Source organism: Perca fluviatilis, chromosome 14 (genome assembly GCF_010015445.1).
Source record: "Perca fluviatilis chromosome 14, GENO_Pfluv_1.0, whole genome shotgun sequence".
Classification (NCBI taxonomy): domain Eukaryota; kingdom Metazoa; phylum Chordata; class Actinopteri; order Perciformes; family Percidae; genus Perca; species Perca fluviatilis.
The window spans coordinates 9,022,458-9,049,891 of NC_053125.1; the positions used below are offsets into that span (position 1 = coordinate 9,022,458).

The 27,434-nt window shown below is 36.7% G+C and overlaps 2 protein-coding genes across 5 annotated transcripts in view; both read right to left on the minus strand.

Moving 5' to 3' along the window:
* Nucleotides 1-474: 474 nt before the first annotated feature.
* LOC120572315 (cornifelin homolog A-like) lies at nucleotides 475-7,903 on the minus strand. 2 transcript variants are annotated; one of them, XM_039821587.1, is made up of 4 exons: nucleotides 7,789-7,903; nucleotides 6,836-6,946; nucleotides 3,250-3,404; nucleotides 475-2,023 (listed from the first exon to the last, which is right to left on the minus strand). In XM_039821587.1, exons 2-4 carry the CDS (start codon nucleotides 6,936-6,938, stop codon nucleotides 1,916-1,918), a joined length of 366 nt encoding a protein of 121 aa, XP_039677521.1. In that variant the 5' UTR covers nucleotides 6,939-6,946; nucleotides 7,789-7,903; the 3' UTR covers nucleotides 475-1,915. The 2 variants fall into 2 exon arrangements, with proteins under 2 accessions (XP_039677521.1, XP_039677520.1); XM_039821586.1 differs by having other exon boundaries at nucleotides 6,836-6,949.
* A 5,245-nt stretch (nucleotides 7,904-13,148) lies between these two features.
* LOC120572236 (placenta-specific gene 8 protein-like) overlaps nucleotides 13,149-27,434 on the minus strand; it is a 58,588-nt gene continuing 44,302 nt past the window's right edge. For 2 of the 3 annotated variants that reach the window (XM_039821454.1, XM_039821453.1), the window contains exon 4: nucleotides 13,149-13,453. In XM_039821454.1, coding sequence (XP_039677388.1) covers nucleotides 13,280-13,453 — 174 coding nt within the window. In that variant the 3' untranslated portion in view covers nucleotides 13,149-13,279. Of the gene's footprint in view, nucleotides 13,454-18,507; nucleotides 18,957-27,434 lie in introns of those variants that run through there. The other variant, XR_005641406.1, reaches the window with a different exon arrangement.

Sequence of the window (27,434 nt, forward strand, 5' to 3'; positions counted from 1 at the left end):
AGCAAAAGCTGGTATTTAACCCATCAAGGCATGATAAACCGTGTGAGATTTGCATGTAGTCATTCATTCATTTTTAAAAAGGGTTTGAGTTTTATTGCAATGTTCATGTCATGGAAAATACTTGAACATGCTGAAGAATTCAGAAACATAAATATGAAGAATGGGTGATAAAAATTGTGAATATTTTATCACAAATGCATCTACAGTGGGCCACAACTTAGAATGTAACCAGTCATAAGAAAAGTGATATTTACACCATTATAATGAAAGGTGTGTGAGAATATAAGTTAAGGGTTAATGCCAGAGGAGCAGGTACATTTACCATGTTCACCATGATAGTTTAGCATGTTAGCATGCTTACATTTGCACTAAACGCAAAGAACAGGTGGGACCATTCGTTTTGCAGGTATTTGGTCATTGACTAAAGTATTGTGACCTGATGTAAGCGCTAAATGGAAGTCAACACTTTGTTTCTACCTCTTTGGCTTTTAATATAACAAGTGAAAATCAGCCCATATACAAGCATACATACATACATTGAAATAATAACAAGCAATACAAGTGAACAAGCAATCCATTATCCAAAGGAACATATAAAACAAACATCTTGGAAAAAGTGAAGTAAGTAAGCGCCCCAATCACTGTAAAGCCAGATTTAGCTGTAATAAAACTCTTTAGTGGTCACTACTTTATTCTTTCATGTTTTCTTTAAAAAAAAACATTCATTTCTAAACCACATTCGTTGTTTGTAATAATCAGCATAAGTTATGAAGTGCACAGATCATGTCATAAGCAGAGATAACGTTACGTTTCTATATGAGAGGGGCGGGGTCGTTTGAACTGTTCTACGCTGAAGCTGTGCAAATGCTCATGGGGTTCTGTCCTAGTCAAAGTGCGTTTTAATAATGTTCTGTTAATGTTTTGGGTGTGCATTTAGGTTATCTGGGTTTAAGTTGAGTATGGTTGATTTAGTGTTCACGTTTATCTACATTTATTGTTGCACCATGACCGAGACCTGGGTGGGGACTGATGGGGTCTGGGCAGTATATATTGATATACAGTATATATTGATTGGAAAATAGTAATTCAGTCTACTGAGTGAAGCTATCCATGCAACACGTTACATTGAAAGATGATGATTTATATTGATTGGTTTCTTTTGTTGTTTTGGAACTAATAAATTAAAACACATTATACTGTCATAAAGAAAAAAAAACTATGTATATATGAACAAATTATTTATTTAGTAGTGACATATGTCTTATGTATCCCTGTACGGTGTCCTTGAGTGCCGAGAAAAGGCGCCTTTAAATAAAAAATATTTTTATTATTATTATTATCATTATTATTATTATTATTATATGTAGCCTAATGTTTTATATTTCTTATGTTTCTTTGCATGTTTTACTTAACATGCTTATTTTAGGCAACGTGACTCCAGAAAAAATAATTTAAGTTTACTACTGATTTTATTGTAACGACTACTAATGTAAACTTGATTTGTCTACTGCATCAACTTACTACCCTGTGTTAATACAACTTGACCTGTTAAGTTCCACCTTGGGTAAAAACTCAGATGGTTTAAGGCAACTGGTTTCCACGCAAATTTCTGGCAAAGTCAACTAATTCGGGATAACAGTGTATAGTGTTAAGATCTCTGTGTGAAATCTGCTTGCAATGTCAGTAACAGTCATAGAGGCCAAGTGTCTGCTTATCTTATCTTACTGTCATCCAAAATTTATGACCCTCATGTGGTGATCTTTAACAAGCTACATTCCTTAGAGGCAGACGTGCTTAAAACAGATCACAAATCAGTCTACTTATCCCCTCTTATTCCAAACACCTAATGATGAAGAGACACCGCTGATGGTGGCGATGACGTTAATGATGCTGATGCTGTGGCAGCATATTGTTCTTATCTATATATAATGGGATTCTTCCTTGTTTTGATCTCTCTTGCTATTTGACACCAGCTGCAGGGCCCGCAGCAGCAGGCGTACACGCAGTCATTGCAAACTGTACCCTGTGAAGACACAGTTAAGATAAGAGCGGTTAGACGTTCAGCTGTCAAGAGGAGAAAAACAAAGGCTTTACAATGGTTCATGATCACTAATCAGTCTTTTATTACGTTCCCATACGAGGACACTGCATTCTCAATTAAGTTTCCAGGGAAACGGGTTTTGTCCCGGATCACATTTGTTTTGGACAAATCACAAATATGTTTCTGATCGAGTATGTTTTCTGATCGAAGTCCGGTTGGGGTACATGGATGGGCCAAACCAACACAGGGCTTTGACCCAGGAGACTGCTTTTGGTGTCCCATGTGAAACCAAAAAATCCTACTTAACCTACATAACCTACTTAAAGCTATAATGCGTAGTTTCTGCCACCCCCATTAGGAATTCTAAGTAATGATAACAACAGTGTTGGCGCGTCCACATGATACAAGCCTTCCGTGATCGCGCACGCGCCCCCACTCCTCCTCCACGCAGTTGCTAGTTGCCAAGGAGGACACGGAGGATAAAAAAAAAACACATGATGGACTCTTCAGAAAGGTCATTATCTTCACTCGAGTTTCTGCGCGGGAAAGTCGAAATCCAGAGAGAGTTGTGTGGAATGTCTAATAGTAGGAATAATATAATATAGGTATAATTCTAATAGTGAAATGAGTCATTGTGTGACGCTCCAATAAAACTATTCACTGATTTAAAGAGGTGTCTTTCCCCATGTACGTCTATGGGGGAAAAAATATTTTTGGGCCGCGTGGCATCATGTGACGAACCCGGAAGTTGGAATTCCACTGTTTTGCCGATATGTCAAATCAAATTATATTTATATTTTCCTCAGATCGTAATTGAGAATACAGTTTTGTTGTATGGGAACATACTTTTCTAGGAGACAGGGTTGCACAATACTTTCAAAATTTTTTTTTATGAAAGAGTAGATTTGTTTGTATGACACTTCAGCAACATGTTCTATAACATAGCTGATTTTTTGACATAACTCATTGTCAAAGTCTTCCTAAACAAATGGGCCGGAACAAAAGGAAGACAGTGTACTGTAACACCCTTTGCTACGTGAATTGCTATGATGCTGTGTAGGAACGTGAATACACTTTGTGACGAAAGGCTGAACAGGTTTAGGACTGATCAGAGATCAGATAAAACACTGACTTTCACGCTGGTGAACACTATGCTGACGCAGTTGCATTTCATCAACACAAGGTTAGGATAGCATTAGCGTCTGTACCTCAATTCCATATCGTTGGCGTACTGACACCCTGAGGGCTGTGGATATCGGAGGGATGCATCCAAAACCGTCCAGCAGAGGTAAACACACACACTCCCCGGCCTCGTGGGCTGTCTTACAGTAGAAGCAAGGAAGACACCAGAAGGCCAAGCAACCTAAAGAGAAGAAAAGTCACATTTATCTTCACCAGTAGGAATGCTAAGGGTTTGACAGCATCGTGAGAACATCATGGTTACATCAAAATTACCCTTTTTGAACATTTAAGTCTCTTTAAGGTGTACACACATTATTCTTCCACTCCAAGGTTATTCCTGTATAGTTTTGACTTTTCAATTATGTTTTGTTTTTATTTTAGTTTTGACTTTTCATTTTGATTTAGCTTTTTAATTTGAGTGTGTTACGCTAGTTTTAGTTTAGTTTCATTTGTTCTTAAAGGTTTAGTTTTAGTTTTGATATATTGATTTCAATTTTTAAAGTAGTCTCAGAGATTGGACATTGGCCGTAATGTTTCATGTTCAATGAAATGCGCTACCTCCGTATAGCAATTACCAGAGGTGGGTAACGAGTTACATTTACTTAAGTAAGTTTTTGAAAAAATTATACGTCCAGGAGTAGTTTTAAATCACTACACTTTTTACTTTTATTTGAGTAGATTTGTGAAGAAGAAACTGTACTCTTACTCCGCTACATTAGGCCACAACGAGCTCGATACTTTGGTATTCTACGCGTCATTGTTTTTATCCCCCCCGCGTTCGCCTCATTTTAATGTTTTATTTTGACAGAGAGAGAGACTTCCGCTAAAGGCTCTACCACGTGGCTGTGTTTCACCAATCAAACGTAGTTGTGCAGTCTCGTCACGTGACCATACTCAATCTCATCGGCGGGATGGGTTAGCTTTATGGTGCGTTCTCTTTGTCCACCGAAGTTGATTTACGAGTCGTTTTCCGGAGTTACGAACCGGAAGTTGCAAAAAGAACGCCACCGAGGTCATATATACGATTCGTCAAGTCGTCTGAACTCAGAGGACCCCGAGCTCACTTTCAAAGATGGCTACGTCGGGCATCACACGTAGTAAACATTGTGGTTTTCTACAATGTTAAGCACTTTTGTCGTTGTTGTAACCAAATGAAGAAGTCGTACACATAGCACTAGAGACGCTCGGTTGCTATATGACAACAACGGCTTTAAGCCGAGTCTTGAGCAGAAAGCAGAGCAGTAGCCTAACGATAACATTAATCAAAACGTAATTTTCATGTATCAAACTGTGAAATATATTTGTGTAATATGTCAATAACTGGGTGAATAGAATCCTAAATGTTACTAAAAATTTTACAAAAATCCATCTTTTCTCCGACTCGTAGTATTGTGTGACAAAAAGAACGCAACAACCCGCGGTTATTCGTTTTTCAACATGGATGTCACACTCGAGCTACTAGTCGATTACAAGACAAAAAGAACGCACCATACAATGTCAGAATCAACCATCGGCAATGCAGACACAGATGAGGAGGAACACCCCAGAGGCCAGATCAACATGTCCTGGATTTCTTTCAGTTACCCGGCTTCACCTAACCTATAACCACGGTCACGCAAGTTGTGTCACGACCACTGACATAACGGTGGTTAACAACTAGTTCAATCAACCATCAGGGTTTCCCAATCTAGCGGCGTGTGTTCACATAAAAGAGACAATGTTTGCACAACATGACCAATCGCCACATATTTTACATAAGAAGAGCAAACTATAATTCTACATAAATATGAAGAACACTGACACGGTTTTAGAGACAAAACGCAATACAGTCGCTGCTTCCTAAAAGAGGAGGACAGCTGGCCAAAAAAAAAATTTAAAAAAATAGGCGACGCTGTAGAAGCGTAGGCTAGCCTACATCACAACGCTTATCAATATCACTTCCCCATCAGTCGGGCACAACATCTGACCATAATTACACTTGTGCTTTCCATAAACTGCCGTTGCTTTAGCCTATTATTTCAGTTGCAACCCTGGCAGTGGAAGCGATCGTGAGAGCAAATAAAAAATTAAAAAATAATTCAAACCGCCAGCGCCATTGGCGACACCACACCCACACAGCCGACAAATGGCCCATATGTAATTCCCTCCCATTAAAATCTATATATTTCATAAATATACCCATCAGAAGGTTTGTTAACGGGGTTGTCGGTCTCTAAATGTTTTTGTATGAGCCCATTTCTCTCTTTTTTCTCTCTCTAGCACCGAAGCTCCGCTTGATCTTCTAAGAATGGTGACACCGTTATCAATCGAGTATTGATTGGTCAGTAGGCGGTGCTTTTACACCGGTTGATCTCTGATCTCCAACATAACCTGCTCCCGACCAGGTTAGGCGTCCAGCATGAGTTACCACGGCGATTGAACCCGGTAACAAGTGATCCACCTTCGTGATACAGAAAACCAAATCTTGCTTCGTAGTCCAGGCCTCTGGCCTCATAATGAAAGCATGGTTACCTTAGTAAAAGTGCCAAACAGCAGCTACATTACCTTGTTCTAGCTACATTACCTTGTTCTAAAAGTATAAAGGTTTGGAAATTTGTGTTACTTGTGCTTATTTATTTTTATGTATTATGATTTTATTGATTTCATTTTTTAAATATTTGAATTTACCTGGATTATTTTAATTTAAGATATTTTGTAATTAATTAATTAATTTTAATTTATTTTATTGATTGGATGAACTATAATTTCCCTAAAGATGATTATCTAGAATTTTTGTCTGTCTGATTGAATGTTTGTGTTAAAAAAATAAACCAGACGTTACTCAACAGTTACTCAGTACTTGAGTAGTTGTTTCACCAAGTACTTTTTTACTCTTACTCAAGTAATTAGAGTCATATTATTCTGAAGTAACAGTACTTTTACTTGAGTACAATTTTTGGCTACTTTACCCACCTCTGGCAATTACAGCACAGCTCCATCTCATGTCAAGTCTGTTCAATTTCTGTGGTTCTGAGGCTCTGAGTTTGGTTCAGAAATCGTGAAAATTGCGACGTTTTATTTTCATAAGGTGTGTTGTTGTTGTTGTTGAATGAACTGATTCTAGATACTTTCTGTCAGAGAGTTGACGGACATTCATGCGGCCTCCTTTTTTTCGGAAGTGAAATATTATAGCTAAAAAACTGAAATGATTTACATTCATTTTATTTATTTTTTTCATTTTTTTTTTTTAACCTGGCAATGTAGTTTCACTTTAGCTTTTCTTGAATGTTTTAGTTATTATTTAGTTATGGTGTACAAAAAAGATTTTTCACTGCTTATTAAAACAAAAACTGGCAAACAAATCAGAATGTTTCAGAGCTTCAGTTTTGGGATTTGATATCTCGTATTATCTGACACAAACCGCTGCCGTTGGTTTGCTTTATTCAATCGTAATGGAGATACTTCACTACACCCACTGATCTCCAATCTGCCGTCTGCTGGCATTTCTAAACCCAGATCATTGTGAGTGATCAGCACGTTCTCAACCTACTTCGAGCATCACTCTTTATCACTAACTATAACCTATGTATACCTGGTGAAAGTGCATTAAAAAAAACAGAGAAGTGCACTTACACTGGGGCAGGTCTTGGAAGCATTCACAGATGCCAGAGGTCCATTCATTGGATATGGAGTTTGTGATGAAGGGCCTCGGCTGGGTCACAACCATCTTAGACATGATTTCAGCTTCTGACAAAAAGATAGAGAATGAGCCATTCACGTATTCCAGCTTTGTTGCATCCTCACTGTCTGGTAAAATCTATGTGGATCTATGGTGATTGTAATGATTTCAGATAAATTGAAGGAATATATTCTGTGCATGTTCTGCCCTCTACGTCTTAACTTGTTCTAGACATTCATGTCTTCATTAAGTAACACTTTGTTAAGGCTAGTGTACTGTGCTGTTGTGTTTAATCAATTTACAGAACCTATTTTCCACGCTAGTGTTGAGATTAATCTGTGTAGCAAGTGTGTTTGTGGGTCATTTTCATGAAGTATAAAGACAGCTACTTAATCGTTACACTGAATACCAAAGTAGCTTGGAAATCATACATATTTTCCATTTTCAACATTTCATTTCAAGATTTTATTTTTATATTTAGAACAGTTCAGTAGTTTGTGAACATGCATTTGTCTTGAAATAGTGGTCTCGAAGTTTCTATTCTAAATGTGTGGCCCATGGAGCAGTGCCAAGACTTGAGATCCCGGTGATGTCACGAATGTAAAGCTAAGCTTTTCAGTTTCTAATTATTTAGGATGGAGAAGTGCACACTCATAAGCTTACAATTACACAGTGCTGTCATCAAGCAAACATGTCGTATCTTCAACTTCTCCGAAAGCTAACAGACTTAATAGTAGGTGAACAGCTGGTCTGTAGGTTCAGAATTCAACTACTTCTGTTTTTGAGAGGTTTCACAAATTCACAGGTTGCAGAATGTCCTAAACAGCTCCGGGATCACGCAACCCCTTAGATAGCATGGCAAATAGGAAATTACGGTTCAGTACGTAAATTATTAAAGTTGTCTTACCTTACTGTGAGCCAAGTTCAGTGAAGTGATGGATCTGCAGGGCGGTATGGCATCTTATAGCCTTGCTGCGGAGCTGTGAACGTGACAGGACAGCAGAGCATGCATGTCAATGACTGGTCTGTCCAGTCCTTCTTGTGTCAACACCTTTGACAGTCAGACATCAGACTATCTGGCCCCTCACGCACCATGTACATCTCAGACGTCATCGTGCCACAAAATGCACATTATCTCATTAAAGTGTGCAACTCTGTTCTTAGACAGGCTGATAAGAACAAAAACAGAATGTATTGCACTATGTTATGTTTATCTTGACATGTGGATCTATGCCTTTGTTCAAATTAGTGCAGTGCACGTTCAAAACATACCTGTTCGGAACTGGATGGCTTGGCCTGTGGTATTGCTTTCATGAGAACCGTCATCCAAATAACTTCACGCTCACATTGCTCTTCCTGGGGTTCTGCCAGGGTTTTTCCTGAATTTGAGGAATTTTTGGACCGATTATGCTTAGTGTTGTGCCCCCGTCGCGGCTTCTCAGCGATGAAAACTGGCAAAAACATCAAGAGCAGACTCTACCATTAGGAAAGGTAGGCAACTGCCTGGGGCCCGAGGATAAAAGGGCCCCAAAGCAGCTAAAGATGTATTATAATGTTTAGATAGGTTACTATACGAACTCATTGTACCCCGAAATAACTTCCAGAATGGAAATATGCAACTCATCTGTATAGTACTGGCTTGCTGCATACTGTGGTAGTACAATTTACAATTTACCTGGCAGAGAAAGGTTGCTGGTTATGTTGCCAGTTTAAATTGTCCTCTCAAAATATAACAATTAAAACATGATTCATCATTATTCATTAAACTATCCAGCTTTAAATTAGCGTTAAAAGTGCCACCTTGAACAGACGTTAAGTGGATTTAAGTACAATGGGCTGACAATGCCTCTCTTTCACTCTTCACTTTACTGTAAGTAAACAATTGTACTGCATGGTATTAATAATTTTACTTCAGAAAAAAAAGGTTTTGAGTAGGCCAGCTCTTCCACCACTGCCAATACCGACGGTCCCAGTTAGAGACAGGTTGAAAGCTATGAAAAGTCGATGCCTGCCTGAGGCCTGCCATTTTTTTTTTGGTCAGTAAGAGTGAGTGCTCCTCACATTCCACTACGTCAAGTTGTCCCGTCATGTTGGGGAAAATGTCAGTGATGGAGAACAGGCGTTCTTATTATACATACACGGCACAGGCAGCTGCGGAACCAGACCCAGGTGGAGTCAGAGTGAGACCGAGGCAGCTGCCCCAGAGTAAGGGGCTCTGAGATAAAGTTATCTTCTGACTTATGCTTGGAAGTAGTGAATTTACAGCTCACAGCAACTTCATACGATAACGTGCCTGGCTTTTGTTTGATATCTAGGGTAGGCAAAAAATGTTGTATAAGCTATTTTGATCGAGTTTCCTCTTAGCGAAATGCTCTGGATTTAGGCCTAAGTTGGCCTTTTATTGTGAAGGGTAGAAACAGAAGGAATGACGCTACCGTTATGCGCTGCTGTGGTCGCTATGGGAGTAGTAGCGCCGCCGGATGTTCCTCACCTTATACTTTCTTTGTGTTGTAATTCTAACGTCTGGTGGATTTGTGAGGACTATGGTTAACTGCTCCTCAGATCTCTGCAGGGTAAATCCAGACAGCTAGCTAGACTATCTGTCGGCGCTTACCCCGCCCATGACGATTGGGATTGGTTTAAAGAAATGCCAATAAACCAGGGCACATTTTTCTCCCATCCCAGAATGCTGTGTGGACTAGCCAGACCTTCCTCTGCAGCGCTGCGGAGGTAGGTCCGGCAATGCGAGACTAGGCAGCATGTAACTCGACGCCCCGCTTCTCCAAAGTCCCCGCGACGCTACCAGAATGCATTGCACGCCTGCTTCCATAGAAATGAATGACGCTGACAATGGACACACGCCATGGCGCTACGAAAGCGAGACACACGAGTGTAGACGACGTTAACCACACAGTTGACTAATCCCCTCACTGACCCTTCCCCTCTCACCCACATTGGCCATCTCTGACAGACGCGCTCTCTCCTCCTTTTTCCACATTAAATAATAATAAAAGAAAGTCATGAAATTTGCATGCTGCACATGTGCGAGTAGTACTCGCACTGTCTCAAAATGTGGTCGCATTCGGTAGCCCTGCATGTAGTTGAGCACATGAGTGTTGCTGTGTAGATAACGTGCAAGTGAATATGATTTTAAGTAACACTAGCTGAACCTAGGCCTTTTGTTTGTAAATTCAATTTTCAATTTTAAATTGTTTTTTAAATCATGCCATTTATGTTTCAATGTACCAGAGAATGGGTTTATTGCTCTGCATTTATGTGTATGCAGCATCAATTGTAATGGTATCAGTTTAGCTCTATACCTGATTCTGTACAACGCAATAATTTGTGTATTTCTTTTATAGTTTCACTCCTTTTCAATGAGAACACTGTGAGGCCAACGTGAATGTAATTAAAGTTCAAGAGCTCAGACGCTAACTTCCCGACTCACATGTCATTACCGAATGGAGTTTGGCTGGCTGCCAATTTACATTTCATAATCCATTAACACGTAGGGAAGAAAGCTAAACCTTTTCTCTGCAAGGTGATTAGTTTTTAGGATCAAATGAAAGTCATAGAAAATGATAGAAAGTGAAAAAAAAGGTTTATTTTGGACACTTTACAGATTTCCAGCATGCTTCATTACCAGTTCAATTTACAGTTACATTTTTGATAAATACAACATATTTAATATCAGCATTTTTCAAACCACGTCTAAATTCTTCTGTCTTGACTAACAAATTAAGGTAATCTGCTGTAACATTTTTTTTTTTTACTTTGTTTTTATGACATTTGGGATTAATGTGTTTTCCTTGTCCATAAAATCCATCTGGCATAATGCTTAAAGATTCCAGGAATGGCTTCTGAAAATCTCCATCTTAACAATCTCCATCTTTAATGGAGCAGCAAGTAACATTTTCTCCATACGTAAAAAGAAAGGAAACAAAAGTGTGAATTAAATTGCATACAATAAGTTGTCTTTGTACACAATCAACCTTTTTTTGAAATGGAGGTTTTACAGACAGCGTTGTGCTATTTGTAATCATCATAGCCATACTGGCTCTGATGTAATGTGGTACTTTGCCTTTAAGTTTTAATGCGTAACTTTTTGATATTAATGAACGTCCGTTGCATTCAAGCCATTGCCAAATGAGTTGCTACAAAGCTAATTAAGACTCTCAGCTCCACACAACTCTCTCTGGATTTCTCAGTATGGCTATGTTCAGAAGGCTGGGCGATATGGAGAAAATCAAATATCATGATATTTTTGACCAAATACCTCGATATCGCAACGATATTGTAGTGTTGACTATTGGTGCTTTCACAAAATATTTACACAATGAGATTTTTGATAAATAATAAGTAAGTAAGTAAGTAAGTGGTAATCAGTAATGTGGATATAATGACTAAGTAAAGGCAAATAACAGAACAGCTAGAACAGTCTGGGAAGTTCAGAAAATGACATCACTCTACTGTAATGCAGCCTTTAAAACCAGGAAAAGACACCACTTATGCCATATTATGATATTACGATATCCAAAATCTAAGACGATATCTAGTCTTATATCACGATATCGATATAATATCGATATGTTGCCCAGCTCTATTGTCCGGCCACTTTCTCGTGCTGAAACTCGAGTGAAGATAACTCTTCTGAAGAGTCCATCATGTTTTTTTTTAATCCTCCGTGTCCCCCTTGGCTACAGGCAACTGCGTGGAGGAGGGGTGGTGGCAAAAGGCTTGTTGTCGTTACTTAAAATTCCTCATGGGGGCGACAGAAACTACGCACTATAGCTTTAACTCTATTAAAAAATAACTTTGATATGTATCAAAAGTAGAGGTCTGCTAATTCTGCAGGACTTGTAGATTGAAGGTTGTTTATCTACTTTAGGCACAGTTTGATTTAGTGGTTCTCAACATAGGGATGGGCCTCCTGCAAAGGGGTCAGGAGATGCTTTCGAGGGACCATGAGATGTGAATGAAGAAGAAAATTTGAGAAGAAATTTTGCTATACAAATTATTTCACTCAACTTTCAGACTACGCTCTATTTTTTGAGAAATGATTATATTTTGCATACCTTTAAATAGTTATTTAAATAAAACCGCAGCTTATGGATCTCCTGAAATCTGAAACATGACAAATGGCCCCAACTACACGGCTTTTTTGTAAGGAATCACAGGGCATCACTGGTTTAATCTGTAAAAATGAACCGCATTTCATAAAGTGTTGTTTTTTGTGTAATATCCTAATCTGAACAGTTAAACGGATTAATGAAGTATACAGTAGCATCAAAATGAAATGCCCAGGTAAAGTAGAAGTAAACTCTAAGAAATAGCTGTTCATTAACAGTTGTATGACTGTATTGGTTGTTTTTTTTTTAACAGAAATTGTCCGTAGAACGTGATTCACAGTTGTATTTGTGTTTATTTACATTTCAGATTGCATTAAGGGACCTTTATCTGTGCTCCTGCAACTTTTGGCGGCCATGGAGGCGAAAGCGACACAATTTATCCCTCTGCATTTCAGCGGTAAGTAACTGGATTAGGGAGCGTAGGGAACAAAAAGCTGCGGGCCCATCACGGAATTTTTTGCGATTCCGTGAAACTCCTTAAAGATTTTGAGTTAAGGGGGCCGTGTTCATTTCCAGGAATTCTGTGAGATCAGGTTGCGACATTACTAACGGGGCAGCTTTGTCTGAGAGAATTTGAAATACCAGGAAATGTTCTGGGTTTTACTGCAGCTGCACACAACATTTTCTGTTTTAGTCCGGGTAATGAGCTGCCAGAACTTTTTTTTCTGTTATTTTACGGATTCATTTCTTAGAGTGTACCTTTGAGTAAATGTACTTAGTTACTTTCCTCCACTGCAACTCAAACAAACATTAGCCCTGATCTAATGTTCAACTGTTATCATACTTCTTTCACTTCATCAGGGGGACAAACTGAACTTCCCTCTCTGTGGGACAGATTGTGTCTTGGCTGAATTATCTGAGGTACCAGGGGAGTGCCTGCAGATCAGAGGAAGTGTGATTAAATCAACTCCTGAACACTGGAGGGCAGGCTGCCGCCGTGGACAGAACACAGGACGGCTGCATGGGAAATTAAAACTACTTCATGAAAACCTAACCGAAACGATTAAATCCATGCAAATCTTATATACGTATAACAAATTTAGGTGAAACCTTGTGTGTGTTCATGTTTGTATTCAAATGTGTGTATACTTTATCTTATTTTATGGTTATATATTATCGCACTGTTATTGGACCTTTCTTTTTTTATCTTAGTTTGTGAATACTGCTTCTTGTGCCAACATTTTGACAATTTGAGTATGTTTAACAAGTGAATGTACATGTCAAAACCTGTTTAAAAAAAATAAAAAATAAAAGCAGCGCAGCATGTGTCTAGACCAGGTGCGCCCCCTGCAGGGTGGTCAGAGCAGTGTATCTGGCTGAGGAGGAAGAGGAGGAAAAGGAGGAGGCGTGGGATGCTGCTCTTCTCTTCAGCTCTCTGGAGATCTGGAGCCAAGATAGCGGATAGCAGCAGCATCCGTACAGGCAGTCGCTCCACATACTCCCCTGTAAGACACACGGAGAGAGGCCTGAACACAGGTGGGAGGCTCGAAACAAAAGGTGAACATTTGCATTTAGGTGCAAAAAAAAAACAAAAAACGACATTTTCTATGATATGCAATGCAGCATAATCTGGGTTTCATATTCTCAAATGAGAAATAGTCACATCCTTTGTAATTGCAGTTTTTCTTCATCGATTTGGTACATTTGGCAAACTTACAATTGTCAAAACTCTAAGTACAACGCTCACACCACGTGGCACATTCAGCACACCACTCTATGTGACTCGTTTCAAATGTAAATAAATGTATTCAATTTATGTATTTAATAGTCATTCGACGATTGAAAAGAATCTACAGTACAATTTTGAAATGTGTTGTAGCTTTACTACAGTTCTTTTTGTTTTATGTTACAAAAGTCCAAATTAGGTAAATACACCAACAATCAAGGAGCAAAAAAAAAGGAGTAATGTACAGTGATACGGCCGCTTGAAGTTAATAGACAGCGTCTTTGTCAGTCCTAGTAATGGTCGTGATCTTCAGCTTCAGTAAATATCCTCCCTCGGAGGACAGTACGTTTCTTGCAGCCAAGTCTTTGCTCTTAGCAACCAGGACAAATGGCTTGTCAGTAATGTTAGGATGGAAATGTTGGTGGGTGAGATTAAAGAAATCAATAAAGTCTGAGAAACAGAAGGCGGCTCCAATCTTTCCATGTGCAGCCTGAGCATGTGCGTTCTCCTTCATGACACTGAGTCAGCACTGTAACTCTGAGCCCAGTGACCATTTTCTGTCCCTTTTGATTAGAATAAAATAGAATGCCTTTTATTGTCATTAAACACATGTACAATGAGATTGAAGCAACTCCTTTTTCCAGTGTCAACATGTACGTAACAGAAATGTAACAATATGGAATAAAATAAATAGTGCAAAAGAAAAAAGGGGGGGTGCACAGTTCTGAGACGCTATGTACATATATAAAAATAGAAAGATAAATATGGTTTGTGATACGCAGTGTAGGGGTATAAGGGTATAAGAAAGTCTGGGGGTTGGGGGTAAGACTTTGAAGTGAAGTCAGTGCATGTGTGAGTTCAAAGTGGTTATGGCTTTTGGGAAGGAACTTGTTCTTGAATCACAAGTATCTCGCTTCCTCACTGTCAAGTCCAAATTTTATTCTTTCATAATAACAAATCCTCAAAAGAAAATCGGCCACGATCATAAATGCATTTGTGAAACTTCATCGACAGGATAGTTACGGAGCATGACAATAAACACATTCAGTTGCATCAACTGTTGTATTACAATTTGTGAATTTAATATTGAAGGGGTGACATGACCAAAAAATAATCCCTCCGCCCACAAGCATCTTTACAGGTCTGAGGATTTTACTTTTTGATTTTTATTAGGGCTGGGCAATATATTGATATCATATTGATATTGATATGAGGATAGATTTTGTCTTAAATTTTTAATATTGTAATATCGTAGTATGACGCAAGTGTTGTCTTTTCCTGGTTTTAAAGGCTGCATTACAGTAAAGTGATGTTATTTTCTGAACTTACCAGACTGTTCTAGCTGTTCTATTGTTTGCCTTTATCTAATCATTATTGATGATTACTTAACAAAAATCTCATTGTGTAAATGTTTTGTGAAAGCACCGATAGTCAACCCAACAATCTCGCCAACATATCAATATTAAGGTATTTGGTCAAAAATATAGTGATATTTGATTTTCTCCATTTCGCCCAGCTCTACTTCTGAAGCGTTCCCAGCAAAAGCAATAAAGATCTTAACATTTACACGCTTGTCTTTCTTGAGTAACAGACCTGGGATCTGCTCAGTAGCACACTTTCTCTCTGCTGCGTTGACTCCCTTGTGAATTTACTGTGGGAGGGTGACATTAACAGAATAAACTGAATTACATAAGTCTGAACGCAAAATTCAACGTAAAGTTTACATGCAGACGCAATGATACCACAATAAACATGAACAGAAAAAACTGTGGGCCTATTGTCTTTACTAAATGGTTGGATGGATATGTTGGAATGATGTTGGTTACCCTGTATTTACTCTCTTGCATTGTACAAAATAAAATATATAAAGTGCTAATACAAAAACAAAAATATTACCAGATTTCTGCCAGGGGCGTAAAGTTTGTTTGTGTGTGTGTGTGTGGGGGGGGGGGTGGGGTCTTGACGTTCCAACAAAATCAATTCATCGTAAGTTTGAAGTCTTGCTAGTGAAGTTAAATCCTGTGAACGTTGTCAACAACCAATGGGTGCTCTCCCTCCAGCAACAAACAGGAAGTGGAAACGACCAGAGCCAGTGTCGATTAAGTGCTAAGCTAAACGCTAAAGAGGGAAAGTTGCCGATTTTCGACACTTCTGAAGCGTGTCATCCAACGGGAGATTTACCGGCAGATAAACGCGGACCTCATTCATCTGCAGGTACGGCACACTTTCCCTTAGGTTACCAGCTAACGCTAGCGGTGGCTAGCTAGCTTGGTTACATTTTTCAAAACAAATCTAGTTGTAGTCTCGCTATTCGTGACCCTGCAAGATCTCCAGTCTTCACATATCAGATGGGAGAAGGTGTCAGACTTTAGTCTTTTCCAAGTCTGTTTAAAGTCTACTAGTGTATGTTTTAGGATTAGGATTCATCCTCTGGGGACCACAAATGTCTGTCGAAGATTTTATGGCAGTCCATCTAACAGTGGTTGAGATAAAGGATCTGTATACACTCAAAGACGATCTAGAACTTTAAATGCGTGCGGCTGAAGTAATCTGTCTGAATCCACATTCTATTTCTATTCTCATGATACCGGCTGTTGCAAGCATTGTCTCCTTCCACCCTTGAGAGAGTTTGCTTTGCAAACAGCCCACATGCTGGGACTTGTTTTCATGAGAACTTCTGGCACCTTCCTAGCTCCTGCTCTGCAGTATTGACAGCGATCCACGGCCCACTCCACCTCCAGAGAAGCCAACATTACCAACCACCTCCTTCTTTCCGATGGCAGCGCTCCAGCTTTTGCCTGCCTGGCCTCCAACCACTCCCACCTCCTCCTGCCTTATCTCTCCTTCTCTTCACTGTCCCAGAAACAAGCGGCTCTCCTTATCCAACATCAGACTCGTAACTTGGCCTCGGCATGTGATGATTGCATGTCGAACATCAGTTTTGGATTGGTTATGTGCACTGATCGGTGACCTGATGTGTGCTGAGATCTGTGGTGATGCACGAAGTGGGTTGGTTGCCTAAAAAGCTTGCTGAATATTAAAGACATTAACATTTTGTTGTGTAGTCATCATGTTATTTATGACTCTAGGGCAGATGTACTAATTTAATAAGCACGTACAGCAAGGGGGTGGCTTCTGGGTCTCCGGCTCCAAATGTTTTCTCTAAATCCCTGACTCTTTCAGGTTTTTTAAAATAACCTAAACTTTTTGTCATTTCCCTCAGTCTCTCTGACTGGACAGGCAAATCAGTGGCGCAAAAGGTCTTTAACTGGAGAAATATCACCTTTGTTTCAAAATTCCTATCCAACATGTAACTGTAAAAACAGTAACTTAAAAATAGTAATGTTTTTGCCTCTTTTGTGGTGGCAGGAGTGAAAATGAGTCATCCTCAACATTTGTTGTCTTCTGGTATCAGAATGATGAAGAAAATTGGAGAACAATTAGATACAGAAAAGGCTCTAAAAAGAAATTATTCTTCTCTTTGGCAACTATCAAGTTTTTCCCAAATGATTTACAGATTTTTAGGCATTCTATTAGTAAATGGCTTGAAAAATAGTGCAAAAAGCTGTTGTAAATGGAGCATGCCCCTTGACGCCGGACGGAGCCGGGGACTCATTTTCAGCCCGGGAGTTTCAGGCCTTAGACCGGCCCACTTTACTTCTGGACTGACTATATTAAAATGATGTAATTAAAGCCTTAGAATATAAGTCTGCAATAGCGCACTATTTCTCTACAGACTTTTAATTCAGTGTATTTTTGTAAAATATAATTTCCAAATGAGTGCAAACACAGTAAGTGTTGCTATACAATGTAGATTTATTATAACAGTTAACAACATGTTCAAAAATATCAGAATCCATCAGAAGCCGAACCTTTGTATATGTGTATATTGTATATTTATGCACTATCCTACTTTTGATGATAAAAGGCATAATGGGTCACTAGTAGCCTAACATTTGGGCATATAAAGTGTAACTAGTCTCGCCTTGCCAGACCCTCCTCCGAAGCGCGCTGGAGGAGGGTCTGGCTACTCCACATAGCATTCGGGGATGGGAGGAAAACGTGCTCTGGTTTATTGGCATTTCTTTAAACCAATCACAATCGTCTTGGGCGGTGCTGCTGCAAAAAGAGCCTCAGGAAGGAACTTTTTTTGGTGCAACGTGTCTACGTTCAAAAGTTGTTTTAGTCGTGCAACAGAAAACTCAGATTGGACAGATAGTCTAGCTAGCTGTCTGGATTTACCCTGCAGAGATCTGAGGAGCAATCAGAAGTCCACCGCAGTTCAAAATCCCAACACAAAGAAAACGGACATCTGGCCGAAAATTAGGGGACATCCGGCCAAATTTCCGACGACACCTGAACAATCCCACAAATGAAACGTCGTCTATATAAACTTTTTTTTAAGATATGATACAATGTCAGGTATACTTTTAATAAGAGAACACCTCTGTTGTTTTTGTACAGTTTATATACAGTATATATACAGTACAGGCCAAAAGTTTGGACACACCTTCTCATTCAATGCGTTTCCTTTTTATTTTCATGACTATTTACATTGTAGATTCTCACTGAAGGCATCAAAACTATGAATGAACACATATGGAATTATGTACTTAACAAAAAAGTGTGAAATAACTGAAAACATGTCTTATATTTTAGATTCCTCAAAGTAGCCACCCTTTGCTTTTTTTGATAACTCTGCAAACCCTTGGTGTTCTCTTAGTGAGCTTCATGAGGTAGTCACCTGAAATGGTTTTACCTTCACAGGTGTGCTTTGTCAGGGTTAATTAGTGGAATGTTTTCCCTTATTAATAAAAAAGCAAAGGGTGGCTACTTTGAGGAATCTAAAATATATGTATTTTGTATAAAGGTCATTTGTCTGCAGCTCGTCCAAAAAGTATGATATCAAATCGGATCGTGAACTTAAAATCGTATTGGCTCAGAAGAGTTGAATGTATCGTTCCCTTGTGTCCTGATCTCACTGCGTCCTCAGCATATAGTATCTAAGCTGTAACTAACGCAACTACATAGACTGAAAACGTTGTTTGCATTTCTAAAGTAATAACCGGTGGTCATGATGTTGCAGCTATTTCCCCTGTGTGCTGCTACGGTGTTTCATCCCTGAAACGTCTCCATCTTCTCGGCAGTAATCACAATTACCCAGAGCTCCAGCAGCTCTGGGTAATTGAGCTGGGGACACACAGTGCAGCGTGCAATCAGCTGCCTTGTTCCAGACAGTGTGTATCACGACATCACAGCTACAGGGGCCATTCCACTCCACTGAAAGAATTGAATCCCAGATTTATTTCTCTCATTCCTAACCCCAGCTAGAAAGAAAACTTGTGAAGCTGCATGACCAAAGCTGTCAAGGTAGAGTTCAAATGCACATCAGATGGCCACCCACCGAGAGCCAGATTGTGTCTAAAGGTTTTGCCTGTAGAAAAAGGACGTTTTTTTTTTTTTCTCTTGCCACTATCGCGGCAAATTCTTGCTCGTATGCTACGGCTTTTTCAATTTTTGGTTTTCTGTAAATTATAGTGTGGTCTAGAGCTTCTTTATCTGTAGAGTGTACTTTTTTCGACATACTATACTATGACTGTTTTTCCTTTATTTTTGACAATCTTGGTAAGTATCAGGTCAGATAGTGCAGGGAGATAAGAGACTGATTGAAGAACACGAGGTTGTGTGTTCAAATCTCATAGTAGTAACAGATTTGGAGACATACCTTCCAGTAATAAATAGATGAAGGAAAATGTAGTGTCAATGTATATAGTTGAGATAAATCATACCGTGGCTCTTTTTTCGACATACTATACTATGGCTTTTATATCACTTTTTCGACATACTATACTATGGCTTATTTCTCACTTTTTTCAACATACAACACTATGGCCTATTTCGACATACAATACTATGGCTTTTTTTCCTTTTTTCAACAGGCCAATTAAGTATCAGGTCAGATAGTGCAGGGAGATAAGAGAATGATTGAAAAACACAAGGTTGTGTGTTTAAGTCTCATAGGTGTAAAAAGTTCGGAGACATAAATTTGAGGAGAAAGAAATTTAAATAGGAAAAGGTAGTCTCAATGTATATACTTGAGATATATTAAGGCTTTGTGTTCATTTTTTCAACAAACTATACTATACAATGCCATTTTTATCCCTATTTCGACATACAATACCATGGCTTTTTTCGACATACTATTAGTCTGGCTTTTTCATCATGTTTTTCGACATACTATACTATGGCTTTTTCATCATGTTTTTCGACATACTATACTATGGCGTTTTTATCACTTTTTTCGACATACAATGCTATGGCTTTATTCAACATACTATACTGAGGCTTTTATATAATTTTTTTCGACGTACTATACTATGTCTTTTTTCGACATGCTATGCTATGGCTAATTACTTTTTTTAAAATACTATACTATAGCTCATTTAGACATACAATACTATGGCTTTTTTTCCTTTTTTCAACAAGACCGGCAAGTATCAGGTCAGATAGTGCAGGGAGATAAGAAAATGATTAAGAAACACAAGGATGTGTGTTCAAATCTCATAGGTAGGTAGTCTCAATGTATGTATTTGAGATATATTAAAAATTTCTGTTCCCTTTTTTTGAGATACTATACTATGGCGATTTTATCACTTTTTTCGACATACTATACTATGGCTTTTTTATCACTTTTTCGACATACTATACTATGGCTTTTAATCACTTTTTATCGACATACTATACTATGGCTTTTAATCCCTTTTTCGACATACTATACTATGGCTTTTAATCACTTTTATCGACATACTATACTATGGCTTTTAATCCACTTTTTCGCATACTATACTATGGCTTTTTAATCCCTTTTTTGCATACTATACTATGCCTTTTTTTCCCCTATGCTTTCTTTCTCTTTCTTTTACTTTTTTCTTTTTTCTATACTATGGCTTTTAATCCATTGTTACTCTCTTTTAATCCTTTCTTCCTCATTCCTTCTTTATCCCTTTGTTGACATACTATATTTTTCTTATGGCTTTTTCTTTTTTTTTCCTTTTTATTTTCCCTTTCGACACTGTGTTTTCCTTTATACTCTCTTTTTTTTCTTTTTTATGCCTTTTTTATCCACTTTTTTGTCCACTTTTTGCTACTATGGCTTTTAATCTCTGTGCTTTTTGTCTATGGCTGTCTGTTCTTTGTCTGTCTGTCTGTCTGTCTCTGTGTGTGTCCCTTTTCTATGTCTTTGTTTGCTGTTGTCTCTTTTTTGTCTTTCTTCTGTCTTTTTTTTGTCTGTCCTGTTTGTTGCTCTGTGTTGTGTTGTTTGTGTGTGTTGGCTTTTTTGTGTTGTGCCCTGTGTGGTGTTTTTTTTTTTGGTTTTTCCTTCTTTCTTCCTTTTCACTACTCCTATGGCTTTTTTCTTTTGTTGTACTATACTATGCTTCTTTTTTCTTTCTATTTTACTATCCTTTTCTATTTCTTTTTCCCTTTTTCTCCTTTTTTCCACTTTATGCTTTTTAATCCATTGTTTTGTACTGTCTCTCTTGTGGTACTTATGTTTATTTATATATGTTAATATTTTTTTATCTATTTCTTCTTTCCCTTTTTTTTTTTTCCTTCACTCTTTTGATTTTTAACATACTTACTTTTTTTTCACTTTTCGATTATACTATACTCTTTATTACACTTTTTCTACTTTTATATTTTTTTTTTTCAAATATTTATTCTCCGGTATGTCTTGTGTTTGTTTTTTGTTTTTTCTGTTTGCTTTTTCCTACTTAATTCCTTTTATCCTATTTCACATACTATACCATTGCTTTTTTATTTTACTCTATGCTCTTTCATCAGTTTTTCCCTCTATACTATGCTTTTTATCCTTTTTTAACATACTATACTATGGCATTATTCAACATACTATACTGTGGCTTTTTATATTTTTTTCTCTATACTTGTCTTTTTCCTCCTTGCTATGGCTTTTCAACATACTATACTATGGCTCATTTTAACCTTACTATCTATGGCTTTTTTCCAGACCCTTACTTAAGCTTCCTAAGGCTGTGTTCAATCTGCGTATAGTCTCACTGTATGTTTTGGGATATATTAAAACTTTCTGTCCTTTTTTTAACATACTATACTATGTCTTTTATCCTTTTTCACATACTATACTATGCTTTTTATCCCTTTTTTAGACATACTTATACTATGCCTAATGCTCTTCTTTTTATCTCCTTTTTTGACATACTATCTATGGCTTTTTAATCCCTTTTCACATACTATACTATGTTTTTCCCTTTTTAGACATACTATACTATGGCTTTTTTATCCTTTTATTCGACCTTACTATACTATGGCTTTTAATCCATTTTTGACATACTATACTTTGCTTTTTAATCCCTACCCCCTACTATACTATGCTTTTTAATCCCGCTTTTATTCGACATACTATACTATGGCTTTTAATCCCTTTTATTCGACGTTACTATGGCTTTTTTAATCCATTTTTTAGACATACTATACTATGGCTTTTTTAATCACTTTTATTAACATACTATACTATGGCTTTTTAATCCCTTTTTGACTTATACTATACTATTGGCCTATTCTGTGCTTTTGAACATACTATTCTATGGCTTTTTTACATCTTTCTTGCTTTTGTACATACTATATTATATGGCTTTTTAATCCACTTTTTCGACATACTATACTATGGCTTTTTTAATCCCTACTTTTTAGACATACTATACTATGGCTTTTTTATCCCTTTTTAGACATACCTATTCTATGGCTTTTTTAATCCTTGTACTATTCTATTGTTTTTATCCTTTTTTAGGCTACTATACTATGGCTTTTTTATCCCTTTTTCGACATACTATACTATGGCTTTTTTAATCCCTTTTTATACGACCTCATACTATTGTTTATTAATCCCTTTTTTGGACATACTACTATACGCGGCTTTTTATCCCTTTTTACGACATACTATACTCATGGCTTTTTAATCCCTTTTGAGCATACTATACTATGCCTTTTTATCCCTTTTTCGACCTTTATACTACTTGTACTTTTTTAATCCCTTTTTCGACATACTATACTATGGCTTTTTAATCCTTTCCGACATACTATACTATGGCTTTTTTCCTTTTTCGACTATACTATATTATTGCTTTTTATCCCTTCTTGCTGCTTTTTATCCCGCTTTTTACCATACTATTTGCTGACTTTTTCCTTTTTTTGACATACATACTATGGCTTTTTAATCCCTTTATTCGAATACTTACTATGGCTTTTAATCCCTTTTTCGACATTCTACTTATTATGGCTTTTATCCTTTACCCGACATACTATACTATGGCTTTTTTATGCCTTTATCGACATAATATACTATGGCTTTTTAATCACTTTTTGACATACTATACAATGGCTTTATTCAACTCTATACTATGGCTTTTTAATCCATTTTTTGACATACTATGCTATGGCTTTTTATGATCACTTTTTAGACATACTATATCTATGGCTTATTACTCACTTTTTCAACATACAACACTATGGCCCTATTTCCGACATATAATACTATGGCGTCTTTTTCCTTTTTTCAACAGGCCAATTAGTATCAGGTCCAGATAGTGCAGGGAGATAAGAGAATGATTGAAAAACACAAGGTTGTGTGGTGAGTCTATAGGTGTAAAAGTTTAGGAACATAATTTTGAGGAGAAAAGAAGTTAAATAGGAAAAGGTAGTCTCAATTTATATACTTTGAGATATATTAAGGCTTTGTGTTCATTTTTTCAACAATACTATACTATACTACTCCATTTTTATCCTATTTTTGCATACCGCCACCGTGCACTGGCCTTATTTCATACTATACTATGGCTTTTTCTCATGTTTTTCGACATACAATACTATTCGGTTTTATCACTTTTTAGACATACAATACTATGGCTTTATTCAACATTACTACGGAGCTTTTTGTATATTTTTTTTGGTATATGCTATTCTCTGACGTTTTTTTATGCTGATGGCTAATTACTTTTTCAAAATACTATACTATAGCTCATTTGGACATACAATACTATGGCTTTTTTCCTTTTCAAGAACACCGGCAGAGTATCAGGTTCAGATAGTGCAGGGGAGATAAGAAAATGATTAAGAAACACAGGCTATTGTGTTCAAATCATAGGTAGATAGTCTCAATGTATGTATTTGAGATATATTAAAACTTTCTGTTCCTTTTTTGAGGATACATATTCTACCGCCATATAGCGATTTTAATACTTTTTCGGTATACTATACTATGGCTTTTTATCCTTTTTCGACATACTACACTATGGCTCTTTTCTTTTATCAATCGACATACTATACTATGGCTTTTAATTCCGACCTACTACTCCTTTGCTTTCGACATTACTACTATGGCTTTTTAATCCCTTTTTTTACGACATACTATACTATGGTTTTTAATCACTTTTTACGCAACAATACCATGGCTTTTAATCCCTTTTTCGGCTACTTACCTCATGGCTTTTTATCGCTTTTCGCACTATACTATGGCTTTTTAATCCCTTTTTTGACATACTATACTATGGCTTATTCATCGGCCTCTTCTTGGCTATTCGACATACTATTCTATGGCTTTATTCGACATACTATACTATGGCTTTTTACATCCTTTTCCGCATACTATACTATGGCTTTTATTATTCACATACTATACTATGGCTTTTTAATGACCCACTACTTCTATGGCCTCTATTCGACATTCTATTCTATGGCTTTATCGACATACTATTCTATGTCTTTTTCACTTAACATACTATGCTGTTTTACTCGCCTTTTGCGACATACTATACTATGGCTTTAATCCCTTTTTCGACATACTATACTATGGCTTTTAATCCCTTTTTTTGGCAATACCATACTATGGCTTTTTTATCCCTTTTTTCACACATACTATACTATGGCTTTTTAATCCCTTTTTTCGACATACTATACTATTGTTTATTAATCCCTTTTTTCGACATACTATACTATGGCTTTTAATCCCTTTTTCGACATACTATATACTATGGCCTTTTTATTAATCCCTTTTCGACATACTATACCTATGTACGTTTTCTTTTTTTTCATACTATATTATGGCTTTTTTTTTTTTTTGGACATACTAATATTGGTTTTTATCCTTTTTTGACATACTATACTATGGCTTTTTAATCCCTTTTTTCGACATACTATACTATGGCTTTTTCCTTTATTCGTATACTATACTATGGCTTTTAATCCCTTTTTCGACATACTATATTATGGCTTTTTAATCCCTTTTTTCGACATACTATACTATGGCTTTTTTATGCCTTTTATCGACATAATATAGCTTTTTAATCACTTTTTCGACATACTATACTATGGTTTTATTCAACATACTATACTATGGCTTTTTAATCCATTTTTCGACATACTATGCTATGGCTTTTATATCACTTTTTTCGACATACTATACTATGGCTATTACTCACTTTTTCACATACAACACTATGGCCTATTTCGACATATAATACTATGGCTTTTTTCCTTTTTCAACAGGCCAATTAAGTATCAGGTCAGATAGTGCAGGGAGATAAGAGAATGATTGAAAAACACAAGGTTGTGTGTTTAAGTCTCATAGGTGTAAAAAGTTTGGAGACATAATTTTGAGGAGAAAAGAAATTTAAATAGGAAAAGGTAGTCTCAATGTATATACTTGAGATATATTAAGGCTTTTGTTCATTATTTTTCAACAAACTATACTATACAATGCCATTTTATCCCTATTTCGACATACAATACCATGGCTTTTTTCGACATACTATTAGTCTGGCTTTTTCATCATGTTTTTCGACATACTATACTATGGCGTTTTTATCACTTTTTTCGACATACAATGCTATGGCTTTATTCAACATACTATACTGAGGCTTTTATATAATTTTTTTGACGTACTATACTATGTCTTTTTTCGACATGCTATGCTATGGCTAATTACTTTTTTCAAAATACTATACTATAGCTCATTTAGACATACAATACTATGGCTTTTTTTCCTTTTTTCAACAAGACCGGCAAGTATCAGGTCAGATAGTGCAGGGAGATAAGAAAATGATTAAGAAACACAAGGCTGTGTGTTCAAATCTCATAGGTAGGTAGTCTCAATGTATGTATTTGAGATATATTAAAAATTTCTGTTCCCTTTTTTGAGATACTATACTATGGCGATTTTATCACTTTTTACATACTATACTATGGCTTTTATCACTCCTTTTTCTATACAACTATGGCTTTTTAATCCACTTTTACGACATACTATATATGGCTTTTTAATCCCTTTTTCGACATACTATACTATGGCTTTTTAATCCACTTTTATTCGACATACTATACTATGGCGCTTTTAATCCCCTTTTCGGCATACTATACTATGGCTTTTTAATCCCTTTTTCGCATACTATACTATGGCTTTTTAATCCCTTTTCGGCATACTATACGCCTAAGCTTTTTTTACCGACCTCTATACTATGGCTTTTTAATCACTTTTTCGACATACTATACTATGGCCTATTAATCCCTTTTTTCGACATACTATTCTATGGCTTTATTCGACATACTATTCTATGGCTTTATTCGACATACTATACTATGGCTTTTTTTTAACATACTATAGTATGGCTTTTTTCGACATACTATACTATGGCCTATTAATCCCTTTTTTCGACATACTATTCTATGGCTTTATTCGACATACTATTCTATGGCTTTATTCGACATACTATACTATGGCTTTTTTTTAACATACTATAGTATGGCTTTTTTTAACATACTATACTATGGCTTTTTAATCCCTTTTTTCGACATGCTATACTATGGCTTTTTAATCCCTTTTTTCGACATGCAATATTATGGCATTTTAATCCCTTTTGTTGACATACTATACTATGGCTTTTTAATCCCTTTTTTCGACATACTATACTATGGCTTTTTAATCCCTTTATTCAACATACTATACTATGGCTTTTTAATCCCTTTTGTTGACATACTATATTATGGCTTTTTAATCCCTTTTTTTGACATATGCTATGGCTTTTTAATCCCTTTATTCAACATACTATACTATGGCTTTTTAATCCCTTTTTTCGACATACTATACTATGGCTTTTTAATCACTTTTTTCGACATACTATACTATGGCTTTTTAATCACTTTTTTCGACATACTATACTATGGCATTATTCAACATACTATACTATGGCTTTTTAATCACTTTTTTTGACATACTATACTATGGCTTTTTAATCCCTTTTTTCGACATACTATACTATGGCTTTTTAATCCCTTTTTCGACATACTATACTATGGCTTTTTAATCCCTTTTTTCGACATACTATACTATTGTTTATTAATCCCTTTTTTCGACATACTATACTATGGCTTTTTATCCCTTTTTTCGACATACTATACTATGGCTTTTTAATCCCTTCTTTCGACATACTATACTATTGTTTATTAATCCCTTTTTTCGACATACTATACTATGGCTTATTTAAGCATACTATAAAATGGCTTTTTTATTCCTTTTTTCGACATACTATACTATGGCTTTTTAATCACTTTTATTCGACATACTATACTATGGCTTTTTAATCCCTTTTTTCGGCATATTATACTATGGCTTTTTAATCCTTTTTTTCGACATACTATACTATGGCTTTTTAATCACTTTTTCGACATACT